Consider the following 25,795-nt stretch of genomic DNA (forward strand, 5'->3'; position numbering starts at 1 on the left):
CCAAGTGCTAAGCACCGAAATGGATGATCTTAAGAACAAAGCCGTCCAAAGCAAATTGTCAAAAGATATGAAAGAAAGGACTAAGGGTCCTATTTATAAGAGTTACAACTTGGAAACCCCCAAAAGGCCCCTTGGAAATAAATAAATATAAAAACAAAATAAATAAAAAGAAATAACATAATGGCGGGCCAAGTTGGCCCAGGTATGCATGAGCCCATGGTGGGATAGGATGGTGCATGGTGGTCTTCGGTCTGGTCCATGGCTAGGTGGCACAACATGGCTTGCTGATAGCATGGCATGGTGCCATGCAAGGGCCTGCTGGTGGGCATGGCATGGTGCCATGCAAGGCCTGCTGGTGGTGAGCCATGTGTGCATGCTGCATAGCCCAGGCTTGTGGCCTGGGCGTTGAAGCTGCAAGGCATGCGCTGGATGGCATGCCTGGTGGGCATGCCACTGGCCTAGCCTGCAAGGCATGGGCTGGAGCCATGCGCTGGATGGCACGCCTACGAAGACATGCCACTAACCTGGCTAGCGTGCGGCGTGGGGCGCACGCAAAGGGGCGCACGCGCAAGGGCTTGTGCATGCGCATGGGCGTGCGTGGGCCAAACCGCATGCGGCTTCCAACCTCCCTGGCCTGCATGCTGGGCGCCCCATGCGTGTCACGGCACGGGCCAAAGCATGCTTGTTGGCTGGCCATGGTGCTATCCTCGCCTCCCAAGGGCAGTGTTGTGGCTTGTCCCGAGGTCGCTTTTCTAGGGGTTTTAACATTCCCCCTCCCTTCAAGCACATCCTTGCCCTCAAGGATGAATTGTGGAAATCTCTCCGTTATGTCATTATAATCTTCCCACGTGGCCTCATCTCTTGGTGCCCCTCCCCATTTGATTAGAACTTGCCATACTTTTCTTCTTTTTCTTCCCCTTGTCACCACTGTATAATCAAGGACTTCTCTTGGTTGTATAAGCATTCGACCCTCTTCATCAAATTTTGGTAATTCCTCCACAATGAGTTTTGGATCACCAACCATTTTCTTCAATACCGTCACATGAAAAACCGGGTGTAGTTTGGAGGTTGGAGGAAGTTCCAACCTATAAGCTACCTCACCCAATTTTCCCAACACCTTAAAAGGCCCATAATACCTCTTAGAGAGCTTCAAGTTAAGCTTCCTCTTTAAGGTTGCTTGCCCATATGGTTGAAGCTTCAAATAAACATAGTCTCCCACCTCAAAGTTCTCAACACGTCTCCCTTGATCATAGTGCTTCTTCATTCTTTCTTGAGCTCTCTTGAGCTCTCTTTTTACCGTTGCCAAGATCTCATCTCTTGTAAGCAATTCATTCTCAACCTCATCATTTCTAGCCGTGCCTTTCTCATAATTCACCAAAGTGGGTGATGATCTTCCATAAACAACTTCAAATGGACTCTTTTGGATGGAAGCATGAAAAGAGGTGTTGTACCAATACTCGGCCCATGTGAAGAAGTCTCCCCATCTTCTTTGCTCCTCATGGCAAAAGCACCTCAAATATTGTTCAAGTGTTCTATTCACAACTTCCGTTTGCCCATCGGTGTGAGGATGATAGGATGAGCTAGCCTTCAACTTGCTTCCTTTTAATTCAAATAATTCCTTCCAAAAAGTACTCATAAACACTCTATCACGGTCGGATACCATACTTTTTGGAAAGCCATAAAGTTTCACCACATTATCAACAAAGGCCTTGGCCACACTCTTGGTCGTGTCTGGTGTCTTAAGGGAATTAAGTGTGCATACTTACTTAGACGATCCACCACCACCAAGATGACCTCATATCCTCCACTAATTGGTAAGCCCTTTACAAAGTCCATAGACAAGTCTTCCCAAATCAAGTTTGGAATAGGTAAAGGTTGCAAGAACCCGGATGGGGGCCTTGTATCACACTTCACCTTTTGGCATGTATCACATTCGGCAACCAAGGTCTTCACGGCCTTCTTGATTCCTTCCCAATAGAAGAAATGCTTAATCCTTATGTAGGTCCTTAGCCACCCGGACTGGCCACCTTCCTTGCTATTGTGAAAATGGTCAAGGATCTCCTTTCTCAAATTAGGTACATTCGGCACATATACATGATCCTTGTAGTAAATCAAACCATCTTTCACCTTGAACCCAACAACACCATCACCTTCGTCCTCTAGAAGTTCCACTATCTCAATGGCTCTAGCATCAATCTTTGTAGCCTCATGGATTTTGTCCCAAACCCTCCACTCGGCCCCACTCAAGGCCAACATAGAAGATTCATCTTCCTCATGCACTAACCATAAAATTGAACTTCCCTCTTTTCTACTCAAAGCATCCGCCACTTTGTTCTCTTTGCCCGGTTGATAAATGATGTCATATTCAAATCCAAGCAACTTCACTAAGAACTTTTGTTGCTTGGGTGTCACTATTTTTTGTTGAAGCAAATGCCTCAATGCTTGTTGATCCGTGACAATGGTAAACTTTCTTCCCAACAAATAAGGTCTCCACACCTTCACGGCATGCACAACCGCTAGCATCTCCCTAGCATAGGTACTCCAAGCCTTTTTCATTGGTCCAAGTGCTTTGGAAATAAAGGCTATTGGTCTTTTTTCTTGAACCAAAACAGCCCCTATCCCCTCACCACTAGCATCGGTGTATACTTCAAAAGGCTTCTCAAAGTTAGGAAGCGCAAGCACGAGGGTTGTAGTCATAGCCCTCTTCAACTCATCAAAGGCCTCTCTTGCCTCTTGGGTCCATACAAAATTGTCCTTCTTCAACAAGGACGTAAGTGACTTAGCAATAAGCCCATAGTTCTTCACAAACGGCCTATAGTAACCGATCAACCCCAAGAAGCCCCTCAATGCCGAGATGTCATTTGGTAGTGGCCAATCAACCATGGCCTCAATGTTCCTTTGATCCACTTTCACCCCCTTTCCCGAGATGAAGTGACTAAGGTACTCAAGTTCTTTCTCCATAAAGGTGCATTTGGAAGCCTTAATGAAGAAGTGGTGCTCTTCCAAAATCTTCATCACAATTCTCAAGTGGCTCTTGTGCTCTTCAATAGTCTTGGAGTAAACCAAGATGTCATCAAAAAACACCAACACAAACTTCCTCAAAAGGGGCTTGAAAATTGTGTTCATGGTGGCTTGGAAAGTGGATGGAGCATTACACAATCCAAACGGCATAACAAGATACTCAAAGTGCCCAGAATGTGTTCTAAAAGCCGTCTTGTGGATGTCTTCACTCTTCATTCTTATTTGATGGTAGCCGGCCCTCAAATCTAACTTGGAAAAAACTCTTGCACCATGGAGTTCATCAAGCATCTCATCCACGGTTGGAATAGGGAATCTATCTTTCACCATGGCCTCATTTAGTGCTCTATAATCGGTACAAAACCTTCATGTCCCATCTTTCTTTCTCACTAGTAGCACGGGAGAGGAAAATGGACTAGTACTTGTCCTTATCAAACCATTCTTCAACATCTCATCCACTTGCCTCTCTATCTCCCCTTTTTGAAAATGGGCATAGCGATAAGGTGGGACATTCACCGGCTTCTTTTCATCTACAAGCACAATCCGGTGATCAAAGAGTCTAGATGGTGGCAAAGTAGAAGGCACCTCTAGAACTCCTTGATGGTCTTCCAACACTTCTCTTACTTCCACGAGCAGCCCTTCTAAGTTATCTTTGTTGCCTTCTTTTTCACTCTTTTCCACATTACACAAGTAGTCTCCATTGGCCACCATAATAGCAAAACAATAGGCTCTACCTTTGAACAACTTTTCAAAAGTGATGGCTTCACAAGCTTTTACTTCTTTTGATGTCAAAGCTTTCCAAACTCTTTTCTTTGAGCCAAGTTTAAACTCCATCGTCATATTTTGGTAATCATGAATAACTCTCCCAAGGCCCTTGAGCCAAGCATTGCCAATCACCACATCAAGTCCCACTAATGCCAACACATGGAGGTCGGCCACAATTCGCACACCTTGCACATTCATCTTCACTTCTTTAACAAGTGCTTCACATCTAAGCTTGTTCCTATTGGCTACCTTTACTTCAAATGGTTCAATGGCACATGGTTTCAATCCAATCTTAGTTACAATATTGGCATTGATAAAATTGTGCGTGGATCCACTATCCCCCAAAAGAGTCACTGCAAACTTTCCCACCCATGCCATCACTCTCATGGATGTGGGTCTAGGTACACTTGAAATGGCATTCAAAGATAATTCGGCCTCCTCTAGTAGCTCACTAGATTCGGCCTCTTCTTGTTCCGACTCTTCACTAGTTGTCTCAACATGGCCATCTTCTTCTACTTCACTTGTTTCATCTTCAACCAACACATATGCTTGCCCGGCCTTGCACTTGTGGTCCTTGCTCCATTTGTCACCACATTTGAAGCAAAGACCCTTCTTTATCCGCTCTTGGACTTCTTCTCTTGATAACTTTTTCACTTCATATAGTTTTGGTTTTGATGCACTCTCTTCCACCTCCTTGCCTTTCCAAGGAGCTTTGATTTGCAAAGGTTTAGAGAATTTGCTCCCCATGTCCTTAGAATGACGCTTCTCAATGTGAGTGCTCTCCTCTAGTATTTCTGCCATCCTCATAACTTCTTGTAGCCTTGTGGCTTGTTTCAACTTTATCTACTTGGCAAGCCAAGGTTTCAACCCATCCACAAAGGTGCCAATAAGTGTCTCTTCAGACCAACCCCTTACCAAGGTTTGGAGTTGCCAAAACTCATCAATATAGTGGTGTACTTTTCCCTCTTGTTTCAACTTGGCTAATTGCCCATGGTGGTTGACAATTGGGGAAGGCCCAAATTGCATCAAGAATTCCTTTTCAAAGGCCGTCCACCCTAGACGTTTCCTCTATTTGTCATATTGATCACGAAGCCAACGCCACCACTTGCTCTTCCTTGAAGATGGAAACATGCCGTAGAAACTCTCTCTTCTCTTGGAACTTCATACACACGGAAATAATGGTCCACCTTGTCCAACCACTCATATGGATCCCCTCCATTGAACTTGAAAAAATCCACTTTTGGCCTCCTTGGTCCCCGGTCATATGCCCGGTTTCCAACTCTATCATCATAGTGGTCTTTCTCATACCTTTGGTTTCTAGGGCCTCTTTCTCTTCCATGATTGAAGTTTCTTCTATGGGCATGGTCATCATAACCATTCGGTCCTCCATGGCCAAAGTCATACTCGGCCTCATGATGTTCTTCAAACCTTGGAACTTCGAACCTCACGTCTTGAGGTTCTCTCAAAACACTAGGACTTCTAGAATGATGGACCTCATCACGGATCCATCTTTCCATGGCTACTTGATCATTCTCAATCCGCCCACCTCTTTTATACTTGGGCCTTGGTCGCTCAAGCATGGAACCCGTGACATTTGTCTCGGCCCCATCAACAAAGACCTCTTGCCTTTGCCCATTCGGACTTGGTGGTGCTCCTTGGCCATTGGTTCCGGCCAATCTCCTCTCAAGCCTTTCAAGGCTTGCATTGTTTTCACGCCTCATGGCATCCATTGCCCTCCTATTCTCCTCGGTCTCGCGGGTGGTAACATTCAACGTCATCCTTAGTTCGGCTAGTGTAGTGTTCACCTCACCAAGGATGTTGGTAAGCTTCATGGCATTCTCTTCCATGGCCTCAATGCGTTCCCGATTGTAACCACCTTGATCCATGACTCTTCAACTTGCAACTGGGTCTTGCAACTGAGTCTTGCAACTGTGCTTGTACGGAGTCTTGCACACGGCTTGGACAGCAACTAGGTTGGTGGAGCTTGATCATGGCTCAAAAGTCCAACCTTGGGTCCCCCACCTTCAACGGTGGTCGACCCCTCTTGCACACGATCCAACCTTGGATCCCCCACCTTCAACGGTGGTCGATCCCTTCAAGAACACTACTTCGTCCTCTACCTCAACCCCCAAACTTCAATTTTCAATTCACAAGCAATAAAAGTAAACAATGTCGAGGTCCTCCGTGGACCTCCCAATCAAAATCACAAGGGATTGAGTTTACGCGTCGTTTACCTCATAGAGAAGTGAGAACTTCTCAAGAACACCAAACAAGAATCCTCTCAATGAAAGCACCAAATTGTTAGGGACCCCGGTCAAGTCCCTAGACAATAAGTCCTCCACGCCAATGGTGGTCTTGTGATGATCGGATCCTTGTTCCTCTCTTGCTTGGTTCTCGAACAATGGTGGCCAAGGTGACCACTTGGGTATGGTGTGGTTAGGTGTTTGGACAAAGATGGGTGTATGGAGTGATGAAAATGGGTAGGCTAAGTGTATAGGGTTCACAATTCCCTATGGACGGTTTGGCTTGTTCCTTGAGTGTAGTGCCAAGTAGATTGGGCTAAAGTTGGTGTGAGTGAGTGAGGCTAGGGTTTGTGGCTTTGGAGCAACAAAGGTGGCTGAAATTACCCAAGGAGACTTGGGGTGGCGCCTAAGTGGATGGAGGCTATGATTGTGGAAGGATTCCTAAGTGGTAGGAATCCTTGAGGATTTGGTGGGCTGGTTAGGTAAGTCAATGTTGACTTGAGAGAATTAAGGGATGAGAGATTTAAGGAATTGAAGATGATTGTCAATTCCGTAAATCAAGGGATGAGGGATTTAAGGAATTGAAGAGGATTATCAATTCCTTAAATTATGGGATTGGATTGGGAGGAAGTCAAGGCTCCTATAAGGAATGAGTTTCCTTATGGAGCGTTGGGGGTGGACTATGGCAAACACTATAGTGGGCGGCACTAAGTGCTTGGATGGATCAAATGAGGCAAATGGTGAAATGTGGCAATTAACATCCGAAGAACACAATGAATTCTCAAGAACAATGCACACAAACTAACAATATCAATGGAAAGTAAATGGAAGACAAAAGAGTGAATGAATAATACTCATAAGATTGATAGATTGAATCACACTTATTCATGAATTGCAAAGTGTGATTCTCTCCTTAGGAATTCACGAATTGCACCCCAAAGAGCCCAAGTGCTAAGCACCAAAATGGATGATCTCAAGAATAAAGCCATCCAAAGCAAATTGTCAAAAGATATGAAAGAAATGACTAAGGGTCCTATTTATAAGAGTTACAACTTGGAAATCTCCAAAAGGCCCCTTGGAAATAAATAAATATAAAAACAAAATAAATAAAAAGAAATAACATAGTAGCGGGCCAAGTTGGCCCAGGCATGCATGAGCCCAAGGTGGGCTAGGATGGTGCATGGTGGTCTTCGGTCTGGTCCATGGCTAGGTGGCACAATATGGCTTGCTGATAGCATGGCATGGTGCCATGTAAGGGCCTGCTGGTGGGCATGGCATGGTGCCATGCAAGGCCTGCTGGTGGTGAGCCATGTGTGCGTGCTGCATAGCCCAGGCTGGTGGCCTGGGCGTTGAAGCTGCAAGGCATGGGCTGGAGCCATGCCCTGGATGGCATGCCTGGTGGGCATGCCACTAGCCTAGCCTGCAAGGCATGGGCTGGAGTCATGCGCTGGATGGCATGCCGGGTGGGCATGCCACTAGCCTAGCCTGCAAGACACGGGCTGGAGCCGTGCGTTGGATGGCACACCTGCGAAGGCATGCCACTAACCTGGCTAGCGTGGGGCGCATGCAAAGGGGCGCACGCGCAAGGGCTTGTGCATGCGCATGGGCGTGCGTGGGCCAAATCGCGTGCGGCTTCCAACCTTGTTGGCCTGCATGCTGGGCGCCCCGTGCGTGTCATGGCACGGGCCAAGGCATGCTTGTAGGCTGGCTATGGTGCTATCCTCGCCTCCCAAGGGCTGTGTCGTGGCTTGTCCCGAGGCCGCTTTTCTAGGGGTTTTAACAGAAACACACTAAGCGGGGGCGGGCAGGGCTCAACCCCGCCCCGCTTTTCCCCCGCCCCGCACTTTCTTTTATATTTATAAACATATATATTTATAAATATAAATATATATTACAGATTGTATATATATAAATATATATTACAATTTGTTAGACTTGTTCACAAGAATCATAAGAGAGTGAGACTTGTTCACAAGATTGCAAATGGCATGGGCGCCCTAAGCCACCTTATATAGAACTCCAAGACCATACAAGAGTCTTACTTGAGCAATGTGGGACTTAACTGTGCCCATGCCATTTGCAATCTTGTGAACAAGTCTCACTCTCTTGTGATTCTTGTGAACAAGTTTAACAAATTTAAAAATTAATAACATAATTTTTATGTTATTAGTTTTTAAATTATTATTATATATATAAATTTTAATTTACAATTTAATTATATAATAATTTGGGTCTAAAAAAAACATTTTTAGACCCAAAATTTTTTTCAAGTGAAGTGGGCGGGGGGCGGGGTGCGGGATGGAATTTCCATCCCCCGCATATGTGGGGGCGGGGTGCGGGGAAGGGGTGCCCCCGCCCCCGCATATGCGGGTAGCACCCCTAGGCCTAAAAATCTGGCTTTATGTCGTTCAGCATTACTAGAAGCATCCCTTTTAGTTTTATAAACCCATTTACAGTCAATGGTTACTGCTCCATTAGGTAAGTCAACGAGATCCCAGACTTGATTTTTAGCCATGGATTCCATCTCATCTTTCATGGCATCATACCAAGATGTGGAATTATCTCCACTCATTGCCTTAGAAAATGAGTTTGGATCTTCCTTAGGTCCAACATTAAAGTCAGATTCTTGAAGGTAAACCATATAGTCGTTAGAAATTGTTGGTCTCATTACTCTAGAGGATTTCCTTGATACTACCTCCTCTATAGTTTGTAAACTAGGTGTAGGTTTTGCTTGAACGTGTTCTTCATGAGTCGACTATTCTTGAAATGATTGTTGTTTAGAGTAATCAATTTGATATTCTCTTAGCATAATCATATGTCCTTCATATGAAGGAGTTTTAGTCTGCTCTTGTGCTTCCTCAAATTGTAACTTACAAGAATAAGCACTCACACTAGCTTCAGCATCCTCAAGGAATTTGGCATTTCTACTCTCAAGAATTTTAGGACTATTTGAAGGACAATAAAACTTGAAACATTTGAAGTTTACCGAATAGCCAATGAACAAACTACTTATTGTTCTTGGGTCCAATTTCTTTATGTGAGGATTATAAATCCTTACTTCAAAAGAACAACCCCATACGTGTAAATGACTCAAATTTGATTTTCATCCAGTCTATAACTCAAAAGGTGTCTTAGAGACAGCATTGGACAAAACTTTATTCAAGATACATACTGCAATTTTCAAGGCTTCACTCCACAAGAATAATGGCAATTCAGAATTACTAATCATGCTTCTTACCATGTCCATAAGCTTGCGATTCCTCCTTTCAGCTACACCGTTTTGTTGCGATGTGCTGGGCATTGCAACTTTTGTTTCTCTACTTCAACTTTATAGGTTTTGAAAGCATCTAATGCCTCAACCTTTTCATTTAGAATATAGAAATACATATACCTTGTATAGTCATCAATGAATGACATAAAATATCTTTGAACATTTTGGCATGGAGTAGGAAAAGGCCCACTAGTATTAATGTGTATAATTTCTAAAATACTCGAACTCCTTGTGGCACCTTTAGCGGTCTTGTTAGTCTGCTTTCCATTTATGTAGTCTACACAAGTCCTAAAGTTAGTAAAATCAAGAGTTTGTAAGACTTCATCATTCACCGAACTTTTAATTCTCTTTATGGAGATATGTCACAATCTCCTATACCACAACATAGATGAGTTCTCATTTGTGATGCTCCGCTTAATACATCAATATGCAAGGATAAATAAGTATTCTCAAAATTGGGATCTAACTTAAATTTAAATAAATCATCAACTTTTATTCCACCACCAATGTAAATATTATTCTTAAAAATGCTGAAAGTAGAATTAACAAATCTAAACTCAAAGTCAGTCTTAGTCAATTTTGAAACTAAAACCAAATTTCTAGAAAAATTAGGAATTAAAAATTCATTTTCAAGGTCTAAAACAAAAACAATTTTTAAAAATAATTGAAAGATCCCAACAGCCTCCACTTGTTAACGCATCTTATTTCCTGAATAAACATATTGTTCACTTGGTTTCAACTTCCTTGTTTTGAGAAATCCCTTGCATGGTATTAACAATATAGATTATAGAACTAGAATCAATCCACCATGTGTTTGGGAGTAGCCAAAGCATCCTTATCTATTGAATAATAATCATATCAGATTGATTATTGGAGTATTTTGGGAGTAGCCAAAGCGTCCCAATTTATAATGATAATCATATAAAGTTTTAACTTTATAAAGATATATTAGTATCTGTGTTGTGATTAATACATTATTTTAGTGACATGACCTCAAAGGGAGGTTAATATTTTGTGGTTTAAGTAGAATAAGATAGATGGTTTCATGTTGGTGGTAGATTTTTCCATGCCCAAAGGTATGAAGAATTTATTCATTAACATTGAATTATTCTAGTCTTATTATTTAGATATTTAGTAAATTTTTTGTATGATGCAACCTCTATTTATAGTTGGTTAAAATTTACCATTGGTTAAATTGATATTGATTGATTTAAACAAAGTTAAAATTCATAGCATTAAAGTGTTTCTTGGTTATTGTAGCTTTAGGATTTCTTACTTCACATTTTGATAATATTATTCGTATTCCAATACTAAATAGTGATAATTTTTCTGACTAGAAAGAAAATATTCTTTTGAAATTGGGGTGCTTAGAGTTTGATGTGGCGCTTTGTGTGGACGAACCATCTGCCTTCACGGAATCAAATATGCCAACATAGATTTTTAAAAATGAACGGTTGGAGCGATCTATTCACTTATGTTTGTTGTTCATGAAATCTCATATCAACAAAAGCATTCAAGGTTTTATCCCTAAAAATGATAAGGCTAAAGCCTTCCTAAATTGTTGAGGAACAACTCATTCACTCTGACAAGGCTTTAGCTAGCATCCTAATGAGGAAACTATCAAATAAGACTTTTGATAGTACTAAAGGTGTAAGTGAACGCATTATGCAAATAAGGGATATGACAGCTCAACTTAAGTCCCTAAAGATGGAGATCTTTGAGTCATTTTTGGTACATTTCATTCTGAATTCTCTCCCTTCTAAATATAGTTCTTTCAAAATCTCTTACAACACACATAAAGATGAATAATCAGTTAATGAATTATTGACTATGTGTGTTCAAGAAGAGGAGATATTGAAAAATGAGAGGCCTAAAAGTGTTCAAGTGGCCACTCATACTAATGGAAACACCAAGAAAGGCAATGATGCCCAACTGCATAAGCACAATGTGTCATTTAAGAAAAATGGCAATATGGATTCTTGTTTTTTCTGCAAAAAGAAAGGGCATATGAAGAAGGATTGCCAAAAGTTTAAGAGATGACTCGAAAATAAAGGTAATCTCCTATCTCTTGTGTGTCATGAATCATTTTTTTGTGAAATCTCTACATGGTATTAACAATATGGATTGTAGAACCAATATTAATCCACCATGTGTTTCGAAAAGTTTTTTAAAAAAATTATTCATGACACACTAGAGATAGGAGATTACCTTTCTTTTTGAACCATCTCTTAAATTTTTGTCAATCCTTCTTCATATACCTTTTCTTTTTGTAGAAAAAATAAGAATTCTTATTGTCATTTTTCTTAAATGACACATTGTGCTTATGCAGTTGGATATCCTTGCCTTTCTTGATCTTTCCATTAGTATGAGTGGCCACATGAACACTTTCAGGCCTTTCATTTTCCAATCTTTGCTCTTCTTGAACACATATGTTCAATAATTCATTAACTGACCGTTCATCCTTATATGTGTTGTGAGAGATTTTGAAAGGACTATATTCAGCAGGGAGAGAATTCAGAATGAAATGTACCAAAAATGACTCAGAGGTCTCCATCTTTAGAGACTTAAGTTGAGCTGCCATATCCCTCATTTGCATAATGTGCTCACGCACATATTTAGTACTATCAAATGTCTTGATAGTTTCTTCATTAGAGTGCTAGCTAAAGCCTTTCGGAGCGAATGATTGTTCCTCAACAGCTTTCAGGAATACTTTAGCCTTATCAGTTTCAGGGATAGAACCTTGAATGCTATTGTTGATGTGAGATTTCATAAACAACAAACATAAGCGATTAGATCGCTATTACCATTCATTTTTAGAAATCTTTGTTGGCGTACTTAATTCCGTGAGGGCAGGTGGTTTGTCCATAGGGAGCGCCACATCAAGGTTTAAGCACCCTAATTTCAAAAGACTATTTTCTTTCCAATCAAAGAAATTATCATCATTTAGCATTGGAATACGAACAATATCAAAATGTGAAATGAGAAATGTTAAAGCTGCAATAACCAAAAAACACTTTAATGCCATGAATTTTAACTTTATTTAAATAAACCAATGTCAATTTAACCGATAGTAAATTTTAACCAACTATAAATAGAGGTTGCATCACACAAAAAATTTACTAAAATCTAAATAATAAGACTAGAATAATCCAATGTTAATGAATAAATTTTTCACACATTTGGGCATAGGAAAATCTACCACCAACATGAAACTATCTATCTTATTCTAATTAAACCATAAAATAATAACCTCCCTTTGGGGCTAGGGTTACTAAAATAATGATTTAATCACAACACAGATGTTAATATATTTTTATGAAATTGAAACTTTATATGATTATCATTATAAATTAAGATGATCTGGCTACTCCCAAAATACTCCGATTATCAACCTTATATGATTATTTTTCAATAGATAAGGATGCTTTAGCTACTCCCAGAATATTTGAAATAATCAAAACATCTAGTATCTTACCATAGGAAAAACAATATACATTGATCTACAAAAAATTAATACAAAGAACATAATCCAAAAACAAGCCCATTCCGAGAGGCCTATAACTTGTTAAAGGCCGAAAATGCCTAATAAGACAAACAAAATCGTTAAAGGCCTAAAGGCATAATAATAATAAGGCCAATAAATCATATCTTCAAAATATGCCCACAACCTTAATCAGCACCTATTAACACCTTGATGAATTTTATCGTAAAAATGAATAGTACTACTAAATAAGTTTATAGGAAAAATTTTTCTTTCCTAGACAGAACTTCAAAGTTCGGAGGAAAGATTGGAGAGGTCACATTGGTCTCACTTAAAACCTAATCTCCTAAATAGAATCTTCTTAGACTGTATGTATCCTCACTCCTATAGCAAAAGGTCATAAAATTTCTCATATCAAACCAAATGTGATCTCCCAAAGAAAACACAATAATTTTAGATTTTTATGGTCAAACGAGAAAATACATATATCTCAAAAATCTGAATCAACAAGAATGAACCTGGCTCTGATACCACATGTAATATTTTCTTATAAAATACATAGTAGACAGCAGTAAAAATAATAAATTGCATACCTCTTGCCATGGTAATTAAAAAACGAGCAAGAGCCCAAAAGAAAACTCACTTAAAGAGAAAAAAAATATTTGAGTAGGAAGAGAATCTTTTAGCCTATGCATTTATTATTATTATTGTATTGATGGTGTACACAAGCCTTTTATTTATAGGCTAGGCTAGGGACCTTCTAACAGAGTTAGACTTGAACTATTCCTTCCATCAAAGAATAGGATAGGGTTTATCTATTACTAGTAGGTCAAAATGAAACTCTTAACACCCAAGTTTAAATTAAATTAAACTTCTTAACATATAAAATCTTAACAAACTTGATAGGCAAGAGGGTCATAATTCTAAGTAGAATTGTAATAGTTTTAGCTAAGTTCACTGCTAATAGAACATATATAGTTTGCTCAATTATCATATACCGTCTCTACGACCAGGTCTGTTGCAATTTATCTAAGGGTGTCAAATCATGTTAACGGGTTGTGTTCGTGTCGTGTCAAAACATGTATATTACACTATATAGGTAAATCCTAATCCGATCCGTTAAACTTATCGTGTCAAAATCTCAAACCCTAACACGACCCATTAACATAACGGGTCGTGTCGTGTCAATCTGTTTTGACTCATTAATAAATATTACGAAATAGGTTAACACGACAAAATATGATCCGTTTCAAACTGTTTATGTAAATGGGTTGAATAGGCTCAAAATTAACCTATTTGAATTGATTAAATTTAGCATAATTTTATATAAATGTTAAAATCACAATATCTATAAAAATTATAAAACTAACTACAAGTTCAAAATTACAAGCTAAATAATAAAAATATCGAAATTAAAATTCTAACAATTTTACTTTTAGATAGAAGGGTATAATTGTAACTTTAACTTTCTTAACGTGTTATAACGGGTTGACCCGTTATCAACCCGTTAAGCAATCGTGTTTTAACGGGTCAACCTGTTTTGACCTGAATCCGTTAAAACTAAACCCTAACCCGTTATTATCGTATCGTGTTCGTGTTAGATTAACAGGTCATGTAACATATTACCACTCCTAAATTTATCCTGGTGCGACGTTACGATACAAAGAGCACATCCTCCAAGCAAAGCACTTCGCATCTCCAAAGCAAGGTCCATAGGAATTTTCCCAATGATTTCATAAGCTTCGTTGGGCTGGCCTGCACGAATTAAGAGATCAACCATGCACGTGCTTTTTATTTTTTAATGTGGATTTCACATTGTTGCATCTCATGCATCCCATTGTATAAACAAGAAGGAGATTGCTAGAGTCATTGTTGGGCTATGTTGGGAGCTCCCGGCTTATAATTTTTTTTGTTTTTTTCATATCATTTTTTAATACTTTTAAATATTTAAAAAAATAAAAAATTTATAATAATATTAAACAATTTTTTAATCACTAAAAAAAATAAAAAATAAAAAAAGAGCTGGAAGCGGGATCCCCAGCGGAGATCTAGCATTATGCAAAGAAGAATAATGTTACTTGATCTTTATTCAAGATTCCTTTCTAGTCCCATCTATTGACGTGACATATTTCAAATGAAATCCAACAATTAACGGAATAACGCAATGGCCTCTTCCCCATGTCCACGTTTTGGACACAACAAAAGTCTATTGTGAGAAGAATAATATTACGTACAATTATTTTTATATATTTTTTATGTATTTTATTAATATAATTGGTTGGATTAATTTTTTTTTAATACACAACTAATCATATCATTACCAATCATATCACTAGAGTATAAAAAAAATCTATAAAAAAAATCTACAAAAATAAATGCGTATAAAATTTTTAAAGAAACTCATGAGGGTAATGATATACTTACGTCTCCGGCACACCCTTTTATTACCCTTTTTTTTTTCTTTTTTTTCTTTGCAGTGCTGCCTATCTTCTCTGCCCAAGGTCTGCCACCTTCTTTTCCCATCAGTACGTTGCGTGTCTGAAGCTTTATTATCTTGACGAACTCTCTATCCTTTCCTCTCTCTCTCTCTCTCTCTCTCTCTCATAGAAGTCCACCCCTCTTCTTTGGTTTTCGGTGGCCAGCCATCATGCAACGTGCCCCACCCAGCCCAAATCTCGAGCCCATACTGCCTAGGCCTCCACTGCAAGCCCAGACCTCACTCTCAGTATAAGTAAATGTATTCCTTTTGTAGTATTGAAAACTTTGGATTATGTTTGGTGGTGTTGTGGTCGAAAATCTATTGCTGGTTGCCTCTAGAAAGAGAAGGGTGGCAGACAAGGGTTACAAAGAAAGAGAAAAATAAAATAAAAACAGAGATAGAAAACATTCATCCATGTAAGCATGCGTGCATTTTGGGCAGTCAACAATTTCGTTAGAGGGGACCTAGATTACCATACACGCACCGGGCAGTCAGCAATTTCAAGTTATCGTTCATTGGACTTTGAACTGAAAAACTTAAAGAAGCTTCTCTCCTTTGATTTCCTATCTTGAAAATTCAAATAATTGTATGAATTCAGAATTTGTAGGTTATCTCCTTTTATTTTTAAATTTGTATGTTATCTCCTTTGAGTTTTTAGTTTTACCATTTTGATTCTCGAGAGTTTGTAATTTTTTTCAAAAAATAAATATTCAAAAATTCAAAAAATAATCTAAAAGATAAATATAAAATAAATTAAAAAAATTTAAACCAAAAACTAAATTAAAAATAAATAACCAGAAAAGATTCATAAACTGGATTTTTATTAAAAATAATATAGTTAAAAAGAATCAGAAACTGAAAAAAAAAATAATTAAATTAAAAAAAAAGTTCCAGGCGTGCCAATGAGGGCCACCCCCTTGGGCAGCACATTTCAAGTCGCCTTAGGGGTGGCCTCTTTTCTTCTTCTTTTTTTTCTTTCAATTTTTTATTTAAGTTAGTTGATGTTTTTAAATTTTCTATTATTTATTTATATTTTATTATTTCTATGATGCCGTGAAATGTTGACTCTGCATTTTTAGTTTTTTTTTTTTTCAAATGCTGACTGTGTATATAAGACACGTCCTATGATTGGCTAGATGTGCCAAGTATGTGCCAAGTTAGTATTTTCCATCATTGAATTAACATAATGTAGACAATATCATTTTAGTTTACGAACCTAACTTGAGGCCATGAATTAAGTTGTTACTGCATGTGTCGAGCAATTCTAGAACATAGAGCAAGGACTGTAATTAAAGTAAAGTGACTTGACATCGCTATCAGAGAGAAACTGCACCACCTTACTTTATTAATGAGAATGAAAAAAGCATTGCCCAAGTAAACAGGGAGTACACAATAGAGTAGAGGTTAATATTATATAAAACTCAACCAATAAGTATAGCTTCCAAGTACAACTTGTTTTTCTCTAGGCTATCACCATTAAAGTGAAGGGGAAAGGAAAACACCTGAGATTTTCATCCGATTGTTTGTCTCTTATGAGTTCTGCAACTTCCTCAATACCATCACATGCCTTGAAATCCTTGTAAACAACAAAGAAGGTGCACAGACATGTTAGACTGAATATATGAAAAAGTTTACCACCCAAAAGTCAATTAGAAATGTTAGGAAGATTCTTCGGCAACAAGGTCCAGGCAAAATCTATGCTGAGGAGAGTGAAAGATCTCCGATTTAGGACAAGTAAGGTGATGCTGGTTGGCTAAATCTTATCGGCCTCATTCCAGAAACTCATTCCTCTTTTAAGCATACTTAAAATAATATCAGGGCTGATTGCACCTCAATTAACTAAAAAGAAAATACGAAAAGGCATTATTAACTGTAATCAGAAAGCAGACACACGAGTAATTATTATCTGGCTAATAAATTTTAAGATAGAGAAACTTGAGTCTCGGTGGTCCTCAATAGCGATACCAAATATTCGATCCTTAAATCAAGAACAGTTAAATAAGAGTCAAAATACCATTTGATTGTCTGATGAATCCAACATTATAGAGATTAAAGCATCTAAGCATGCGCCTTGCTCAAGTGCTCCACGAGTTCAATAAAACCTGCATGTAGAAAACTAGTTCTCAGTATGATATTAGGAACTCAGATGTTCATATACTGTGAAGTTAATTCGCATCACCATTGGCATATATCTAACAGCCAAGAATATAGATTTTCATAAGAGAGGCAGCACATGGATAATCATAACCAGTATAGCCAGGCTCTCCTTTACCAAATGTTATCAAAGTAAAAATCAAATCTGACAAAGACACAGATAAAGTTACTACGTACAATGAAAATCATGCAAGGTATCAATCTACCAATAGAGCTTTCTTCATTGGGTCAATAATCAGAGGTAAAGTTTAAGTGGCTGATTACTTGATGAATAAAATGCCAAGTGGGTCATCCAAAAGATGCAAATATAGTCTGTGCTCCCATTTCTTCATTCATTTCATTTTTAAGTCTCCTCTCCATTTAAACTCCTATTTAATGACAGGTACGATTGCCTGTGGTTATGACAGGTCCACCCTTCAGTAGACGGATGAAAATGCAGCAGAGCTTGAAACCTCAATAGCTGCATAATGTAGCATCCATTGTAAGAAAATCGGAGAATTTTCCACAGGTCAGAATCGGAAGCAAGGCATGTTAATTTGCGTTATGATAAAAACAATGGCCTTTTTGTGCTTCTATATTTATTAATTTAATGGTATTCACATTTCTATCAATTTCAAAATGACGATTCTCTTACGTCTAAGTGCATGTCTCATACATCATACCAATATTTTTTTTTTTTTTTTTGATAAGTACATCATACCAATATTAAAAAGCAAACCACAAAAATAATAGAAGATACCTGGATTGCGTTATGATGATAGGCCAAAACTGTGCTCCCACTATGGAGAAGACAGCAACCTTCCAAGACCCGAAGCGCAAGTGCGACATCATTGGCATTGGATGAGGGGCTAGTTATCTTCAAAGGCTCTAAGCCAAATATATGATCCAAATTCGCTACTGTTTCATCTTCTGGCTCTTTTAGCGAATGTTGAAACAAAGTCGGAATCACTATTACATCATAACCCAACATTAACACTTAAGGTTCGAACTCAGTCACTCATTCACCCACAAACATGAATCAATGAAATCAAAATTTATAGTTCCTAATTATGTCACCCGCAGTTAGTTAAAAAATTAAAAAACACATCACACGCCGGCGTTTCAGAATTTAAGTACAAGTCTCAATTTAAAAGTAGAGATTTCTAAGAGCAGGTTGTAACGTAGGGAAATGATGTGAGAAAAGAAACCTTGGAGCTCAGGAAGGGACTGGGTCTGGCCAAAGAGCTGGATGGTGGAGTCGAACTCAGCGACGGATCGGTGGAACTTGAAAATGATTCGGAGGCCGCGGACGCGGCGGAACGAGAACTCGGCTCGGGCGTTCTCGTTCATTAAGCGTGACGGAACCTTAAGTTCCACCGATCCCGGTTTTCAGGGCAAGCGTGACCTCCCGATACAGCCTCTGCCCATTAAGCGAGTTGAGCAGAGTTACTGGACCTCCGTCACCGCCGATTCCTGTTGGGTCTCCGATCCCGGCGACGCCTTCACCGTTACTCTCTCCGCCCACAGGGCCTTCTTCGAGTACATCTCTCTCTCTCTCTCATTCTCATTCTTGTGTCGCTATCTGGTCGTTTTCTTTCCGTCGGATTAGAAAAGGTAGCGTCGTCGTATCAGTTTAAAGACGTCATTTTTGCGTTTACAAACTCAACTGATAATAGCATTCCATCCCTATAATTTAATTTAAAATTACATTTTTTAAATTTATCTTTAAATTTTATTCATCTTTTAAAAACTCTTACATCTCATTCATCATTTATATTTTTATTTTATTAAATAATATTTCTCTATTTATTATTATTATTATTTTCTCTTTTTTTTTATTTACAATCTTAATTACTAACTCTTTTATCTTATTATTTTTTTTTTCAAATATCACTTTCTACTAAATATTTATATAGTTTTGACTATCCATTACAGTATTTTTTTTCAAACCGAAATTTGTATTATAAAAATAATAATTTTTTATTTTTAATTAGTATATTTTCTAACGTGATGGGCATTTTAGTAAACACAATAAAATAGCATGAATAAAATACTAATGATGATCTTACTTTAAGAAGAAAAGTAGATTGTTACATGGCCAATTCACAGCTAGAATGAAGCAATACAGGACTGGATATTTTGTCAAAGACAGCAACAAAATAAGAAAAAAAGTATATTGTTACATAGTCAATATCACAGGAACCGATTGAAGAAATATCACAATTGGATTTTTTGGCAAAGACAGCACCTAAATAGAATATCTTTTATATATATATATATATATATATATATATAGCTGTAAAAGAAATGCCCAAAACAACGTGACTACCCAAAATACAAATCATCATTTCTATTTTCTCTCTTGGTTAAACCATCAAACATACTAATTAATAAATATTATAAAAGTCTATGTATTCTTTAAAGCATTCAGATTAGGAAGTTGAGCTAGAGAGATTGGTGACCTCTTTTAATTATTTTCACAAACAATCTAGGGAGTAAACAAAGTAGGCATTGAACAAGAAAAAGCAAAGCAATTTAAAAGAAAAAAAATTAAAAAGCAAGGCAATGAACAAGCTAGCCACGATTTAAAAGAAATTTTTTTTAAAAATGAACAAGAACTACAAGGAAAAGCAAAGCAATGTGAATGTTAAAGGCAGAATCTATAATTTCAAAAAAACAAATGAAAAAAAGACAATCACTTAAACCAGAGAAATGATAACATTCTAAACAGAAGCATGAACACCTTGTCATCAAGGTGTTGACAGAGTTTAACCATATATCCCAATTCCCAAACATTCAAACATATTTAAAAATAGTATGGAGTAGAGATAAGGCACAACAATTTAGTGAAAACTGGAAATGCATTAAGCATGATCAAGAGGCAATTTTTGCAAACAGCAAGTTCAGATTTCAAGAGGCTCTCAAATGAAATGCAAACAGCAATTTACACAAACTTGCACGGGAATAATTTTTTTGTCAAGCAATTAAATTCTCCATAGACCCAAACTGAAGGACAATTAAAATTACTTCAACATAAGAGAGGCTCTCAAATGAGCAGAAGATATTACACAACAAAATCACCAGAAGATAAATACAGAGAAAGGACGAAATCACTGATAGAAAGCAATACTGAACCAATCTCTTACAGTTTAGGAATTGGAATACAAAGTAATGTATCCCAACCTTGAAATCGAAGAGCAGTTAGCATACAATTATCGAACACACATGAAACATCAAGTTCTCTTATATTTCAACAGTTAGCATACAATCACATAAACAACTTCTCTTAAGAGTCTCGTAAGAAACCCCCTCCAGATAGTTTAACTTTTCACTAGTTATTTCACAACACCAAAGCAACTCACTCCCCTTAACTCACTTGTGAATATTAACATCAGTTCCATTACTGATTTTTGCGTTCAATAACTCAATAAGCAGAAACAAATAAAGAAGATGAACCGACTGTAACTGGAAAGATCACTAAATCCCACAAGAAGCTAAGAGATTACACATGAAACATGCACAATTTATTTCCAACAATCATACATATCAGAGTAAGGATTGAGACTAACAAATAAGCAAAAAGCCACATACATAAATCCTCATCCAACTGAATATCAGAGCAATGATTGAGCAAAAACCCCAAATCGAAAAAATGTCCAAAATCATCAACGTAATTAGAAGAAATATCCATGTGAAATCAAAAAACCCAACGCATCAAATCCACCAAATTTTCCTCAAAACCAACAGTCCAACACACCAAACAGTAAAAAATGTGAAAGAGCAATTGCCTGTTTTTTATTTGCTCAAAGATCTATCAGGTTGGCATCGGGAAGAGATCTCTCATGGCGTCGGGAGAAAGAAAAATGGGAAGAGAGAAATAGAGAAAGAGAGAGAAATCAAAAGAAAAATATTCTAAAATGAGGGAAGAGAGAAACTACTTGAGATTTTTTATTTTCACTTACAAAAATTGCTGATGGAGACCTGCAATGGAAACGGTGATGATTGGGAATAGAAGGAGGGGCCAACCGTTCAACGCGAGAGAGAAGAGGACGCGGGAGGAAGGAGAAACCGAATGGGGTTTGGCACCAATGGGGATGTACAGTGAATCTCCAAAAATGGAGATTCACTGTACAGATCGTATCCCCTAACCGCAAAATGGGGAACAGGATGGGGAGGGGTTTTTGTGAAAAACCCTAGTAATTTTCTTAAATTATGGGGATAGAAAAATGATACAGACCCGGATGGGGATGCTCTATCGAAAACTATGAAAGCTAGAAATCTAGCATTAATAAAAAGAAAATCTAGAAACCATTAATGCTTGTTGTCACTGGTCCCCACCGTATATGAATATTATTTATTAAAATTATAGTGGCTGAAACAGAAATTTAATTTTGAGGGGCCAAACTATTAATTAATACGAGGATACCACCTTCTTATATTGTATGTAAACCAATATATATACATATATATATATATATATATATATATATTAATTTTATAGTCATTTAATGTACTACAAATTATTTTTGTCAAAATTGATAATGAGTCATGTTAAATATTTCAATTCGAATAAAAGAATAAAATTGATTTATCGTTCATGTAATTTTTTTTTTTTTTTTTGGTATGGAAAAAAGAAAAAAATTATTAAAGGGACTTTGGAAATGATATAAAATAATAAACAAAGGATTTAAAATAAATATTTTGACTTTTTTCTAATTAAAAAAAATGTAAGACTTTTGAGTTATTCAAAGTTCTATATATATATATATATATATATATATATATATTTACATACTTAACTTTGTGTGCAAGGCATATTGTTCAAAGTGTTGCAACATTTTTTATATGGAAAATGATGAAGATATGTATCGAGAGTTTCTACCGAATTTTATTTTATTTTTTTATTTAATAGTTAAGATAGTGTTTTTGAATAAGTTTGTGAATTTTGTTTTTAAATATTTAAAGAAAGTTTAAAAAAATGATTTCTTTAAAAAAAAAAAAGGGTTGGTGGACGTAGCAGTGTCCTTTTTATGTAGCAAAACATAAACTTATAAATGCATGTCAATAAGAACAGAGCATTAATACTAAGGACAAGCTTGTAGAGTGAGACGAGATGAGAATTTTGTAAATAGTAAGATAGTTTGTGAATAGTAATGAGATAGTTTAAGTTAATATTTTATGAAGTTTTGAAAAATGAGAGAAAAAAATGTTGAATAAAAAATATTGTTAGAATATAGATTTTTAATATTATTTATTTATTTAGATAAGCAGAACAGGATAAATGTTTCATATCTAACAATCACATCAGGTAAAAAAAACTTGCATATTTGAAAAATGCCAACGTTTTATTAACACAGAAATTGAGTGTCCAAATTACAATTTCCAGACGTAAGCACATTGCAAGATTGAAAAATGAGAAGCAATGACAAATATTCAAATGGGTAGAACTTCCTGTTCCTGTACAAGATGAGCTTCATGAACCATAAGAAAATTACTTCAAGGCTGGAATTAATGGAACAAGGACCTGAGTAGTGTTACCAGTTCTCTTTAACAATCTTTAACTTCTCAAATATGAACTTTCCTTCTTTGTACTTCTGCGATGCTTCATAAGCTCGCTCGTACTTCCAACCCAAAACCTCATGGCAATCAGCACAATAGATATCAGCAACAGTGTGGAGACCAGTCATGAGATGTCTGTCTTCTTTTGGTCCAACCACGATGTTCATTGCATGGGAGAACAAAAAAGCTCGGCCATGTCTTCCCTGATAAAATTGTTATGGAAAGAAATGTTGGAAGGGAAATCCACCCAAAACATATTACCATAGTTGAGACTGGATATAGAAAACCAGTCAAGAATAAACTAAAAACAACATCTGGAGTTTTAGCAAAAGATGCAAAAAAGGTAATGATAACAAGCACAAACAGCAATGTGTGTGGACTACCAAGGACAACAGCTCAATGGTCCTTGGGTTACTCTAATGTAGTTTGGTATGTACTAGGTCCCAGGTTTCAATTCAGATATGGATTTGTCTTGAACTATTCTTTTTTTACTAAGTTCTTGAACTATTCTTATTACTGGATCAAGGATTCATTGAATTCTCTGGTGGTGTTGGGGTCTAGCTTATGGCTCAAACCTGGTTTGAGGTAGTGTCTGCGGCATTCTGTTGTCTAGGCCCCCCTCATTTATTTCCATAGGGCGCTACTATGGTCATGCCCAAGTAGGGAGGCCACCTCCTACCCTTTTAACCGGACAAAAAAAAAAAACCAGCAATGTGTGTGTTTATGTGAATTCTATATTCAAATGTACAGTATACCCTTAAGAAGTTAAGAGTGTACACAGGAGGGTGACATTGCAAAGGATTGCTGCAACAGGGTTGAATATTGTCATATCTATAACTGTTTGGGTGTAGCTGCCTGGATATGCCATAATACGTATAGATCAAATCTTCTTTGTTTTGGTGCTGAAGTGCTTTGTTTCTCATTTGTTTTGCAGAGTGTAATTTGAACCGTAGTTAAATGAAAGTAGTACTGAGTTCACTTATTTCACTTTGCCCATTTCTCTCTGTTCTCCCCACCTTTATTTGGGTCTGAATCTCAAATAGATTCTTAGAGATATGTTCCTCAATCGAAGAGTTTTTTATCATGTTCTGGTAAATCCTTTTTTTTATTGGCACGGAGTGTCCACAAACAGCGAATAATCCCCGGGATACATAGGTCCTCGACAAGAATTTTCTGCAAGTGTATCTCGAGTAATTTAATGAGAAAATCCACCAGTCTGATGGCCCTAGAGATTGTTTATACCCGAAGGGATTTAAACCTTAGACCTGGTGAAGCATACCCCAAAATCCAAGGCTTTTTACCGCTTGAACCAACCCAGTTCATGTTCTGGTAAATCGAGAGATGTATGCGTAATTTGAGAGCCCTCCATTGAAGGGTTCCTAATATGCTTCAAGAACAATCATCTCTATACTTGGGATAATCCCATTACCAAACTCATTCTGAAACCAACCATCATAGGTGAAGTAAAAAAAAATAAAAAATAAAAAACTACAATAAGTTGGATATTGTGGCCGAAAGAATATATTATGCTGGGAATTGAGGTGCTTCACCTGAAAGGCCTTAGAAATTATATCGTCGTGAAGCGAAACATGGCTCCGACAATTACAACAGCTGTACACTCGAGGCCCTGTGATAAATTCCGCCATTAACCGACAATTTCAGCTCCAAACACCAACCTTTGCCAACCCAAAAGCCCAAAACAGCAGAAACTAAAGATCATTAACACAGAAACAGAAAGCTTTAAAAATGGAAACCCAATTTAGAATACAATTCTGCGAGACCAAAATAAGGAAGAAAGAAAGGTAAAGAGCATTGCTTACCCACAGTAATCTGAGTGATGACCCACTAGTATGCAGCCGGAAGAAACAAAGAAAGATAAGAACGCCAAAAGCGGTGTTAGCGTACAAGATTAGTCCAGAGTAAAAAATTACAGGGTTTAGTAAAGATTCTCTACATAATATGGTGAGAGTTTGAATAAAGAAACGAGTCTGATAGAGACCCGATCGGTGATAAACTTCGACAACAAGAATAAAATATGTTAAGTTGTTAACTAATTATTGGAATATACAGAAGAAGTTAACAAATTTCTTTTGAAAAATATAGAAATAAATAATAGAAATAGTTTTAAAAGTCTCTGATAAAGAAAATCTATGGAAAGTAAACAGAAACACCCAATAATAAGATGACTACGACGATTATGCAAAATGGATAAGAACCTGAGCTGTAAAATCTGGTATTAAAGAATTAAGTCCCGCTTGGTTACACAGATGAGATGAGATGAGATGAGATGTTTTAAATAGTAATAAATAAAATATTGTTATAATATAATTTTTGAATATTAATTTTGTATTGAGATTTGAAAAAGTTAGATTGTTTATTATATTTTGTATTGGAATTTGAAAAAGGTGTAATGATGAGTTGAGATGAGATGAAATGAGATTTTTTATTTTGGCTAAACAAACAAGGCCTTAATTAAGCGAAGTGTTTTATTCTTTGCCTAGAGGATGGAAATTAGAACTGTTTCTGTTTACCCCAGAAGTAAACAGTACAAGGAAAAAGATTGAACATAAATTTTCTCTTTTCGGATCTAACCTGCCCACTCTGAATTATAGATTCATTGCGGCAGCCGGCAGCAAATTGGACTTTGAAATATGAGTGAGAGAGAGAGAATTTTCTGCAATATTTTGAGTTGGCGGACGAGACTCACGCGCCAACCAACCTGCTCGTTGACACGCTCAACGTTTGATACTTTGACGTGTCAACTTTGTTTGACAACGTTTTTTTGGAATATTTTTTAGGACTGGTTTAACGTTTTAATGTTAATAATATAAAAATGTTACGTGCAG

General features: G+C 37.3%; 2 protein-coding genes across 9 annotated transcripts; both read right to left on the reverse strand.

Annotated features, from left to right (window-relative positions):
• Positions 1–15,142: 15,142 nt before the first annotated feature.
• LOC122309137 lies at positions 15,143–21,595 on the reverse strand. 7 transcript variants are annotated; one of them, XR_006242356.1, is made up of 6 exons: positions 18,599–19,085; positions 18,151–18,359; positions 17,676–17,871; positions 17,272–17,359; positions 16,760–16,833; positions 15,143–15,479 (listed from the first exon to the last, which is right to left on the reverse strand). XR_006242356.1 is itself a non-coding variant. In XM_043122505.1 (4 exons), exons 1-3 carry the CDS (start codon positions 18,738–18,740, stop codon positions 17,333–17,335), a joined length of 378 nt encoding a protein of 125 aa, XP_042978439.1. In that variant the 5' UTR covers positions 18,741–19,068; the 3' UTR covers positions 16,576–16,833; positions 17,272–17,332. The 7 variants fall into 7 exon arrangements, 1 of the variants encoding a protein (XP_042978439.1); XR_006242357.1 differs by lacking the exon at positions 15,143–15,479 and adding an exon at positions 15,525–15,591; XR_006242354.1 differs by lacking the exon at positions 15,143–15,479 and adding an exon at positions 21,353–21,555 and having other exon boundaries at positions 16,576–16,833; positions 18,599–18,972.
• Positions 21,596–22,716: 1,121 nt separating this feature from the next.
• LOC122309189 (protein yippee-like At4g27745) lies at positions 22,717–25,517 on the reverse strand. 2 transcript variants are annotated; one of them, XM_043122571.1, is made up of 5 exons: positions 25,422–25,517; positions 25,166–25,197; positions 24,770–24,779; positions 24,500–24,625; positions 22,717–23,152 (listed from the first exon to the last, which is right to left on the reverse strand). In XM_043122571.1, the coding sequence occupies exons 4-5, from the start codon at positions 24,593–24,595 to the stop codon at positions 22,925–22,927; spliced, it is 324 nt and encodes a 107-aa protein (XP_042978505.1). In that variant the 5' UTR covers positions 24,596–24,625; positions 24,770–24,779; positions 25,166–25,197; positions 25,422–25,517; the 3' UTR covers positions 22,717–22,924. The 2 variants fall into 2 exon arrangements, with proteins under 2 accessions (XP_042978505.1, XP_042978504.1); XM_043122570.1 differs by lacking the exon at positions 25,422–25,517 and having other exon boundaries at positions 24,770–25,181.
• Positions 25,518–25,795: the final 278 nt, after the last annotated feature.

This window comes from Carya illinoinensis, chromosome 5 (assembly GCF_018687715.1).
Source record: "Carya illinoinensis cultivar Pawnee chromosome 5, C.illinoinensisPawnee_v1, whole genome shotgun sequence".
Classification (NCBI taxonomy): domain Eukaryota; kingdom Viridiplantae; phylum Streptophyta; class Magnoliopsida; order Fagales; family Juglandaceae; genus Carya; species Carya illinoinensis.

What these genes read in the sequence shown, in the direction of transcription:
- LOC122309137 (XM_043122505.1), bottom strand. Translation starts at nt 18,740, where the DNA reads ATGAACGAGAACGCCCGAGCCGAGTTCTCGTTCCGCCGCGTCCGCGGC. An exon ending in GTCCCTTCCTGAGCTCCAAG is followed by an intron (nt 18,360 to 18,598) that starts GTTTCTTTTCTC and finishes ATGATGTAATAG; the next exon opens with TGATTCCGACTTTGTTTCAA. An exon ending in ATCATCATAACGCAATCCAG is followed by an intron (nt 17,360 to 18,150) that starts GTATCTTCTATT and finishes TTCTACATGCAG; the next exon opens with GTTTTATTGAACTCGTGGAG.
- LOC122309189 (XM_043122571.1), bottom strand. Translation starts at nt 24,595, where the DNA reads ATGGCGGAATTTATCACAGGGCCTCGAGTGTACAGCTGTTGTAATTGT. An exon ending in TAATTTCTAAGGCCTTTCAG is followed by an intron (nt 23,153 to 24,499) that starts GTGAAGCACCTC and finishes CAATTTTATCAG; the next exon opens with GGAAGACATGGCCGAGCTTT.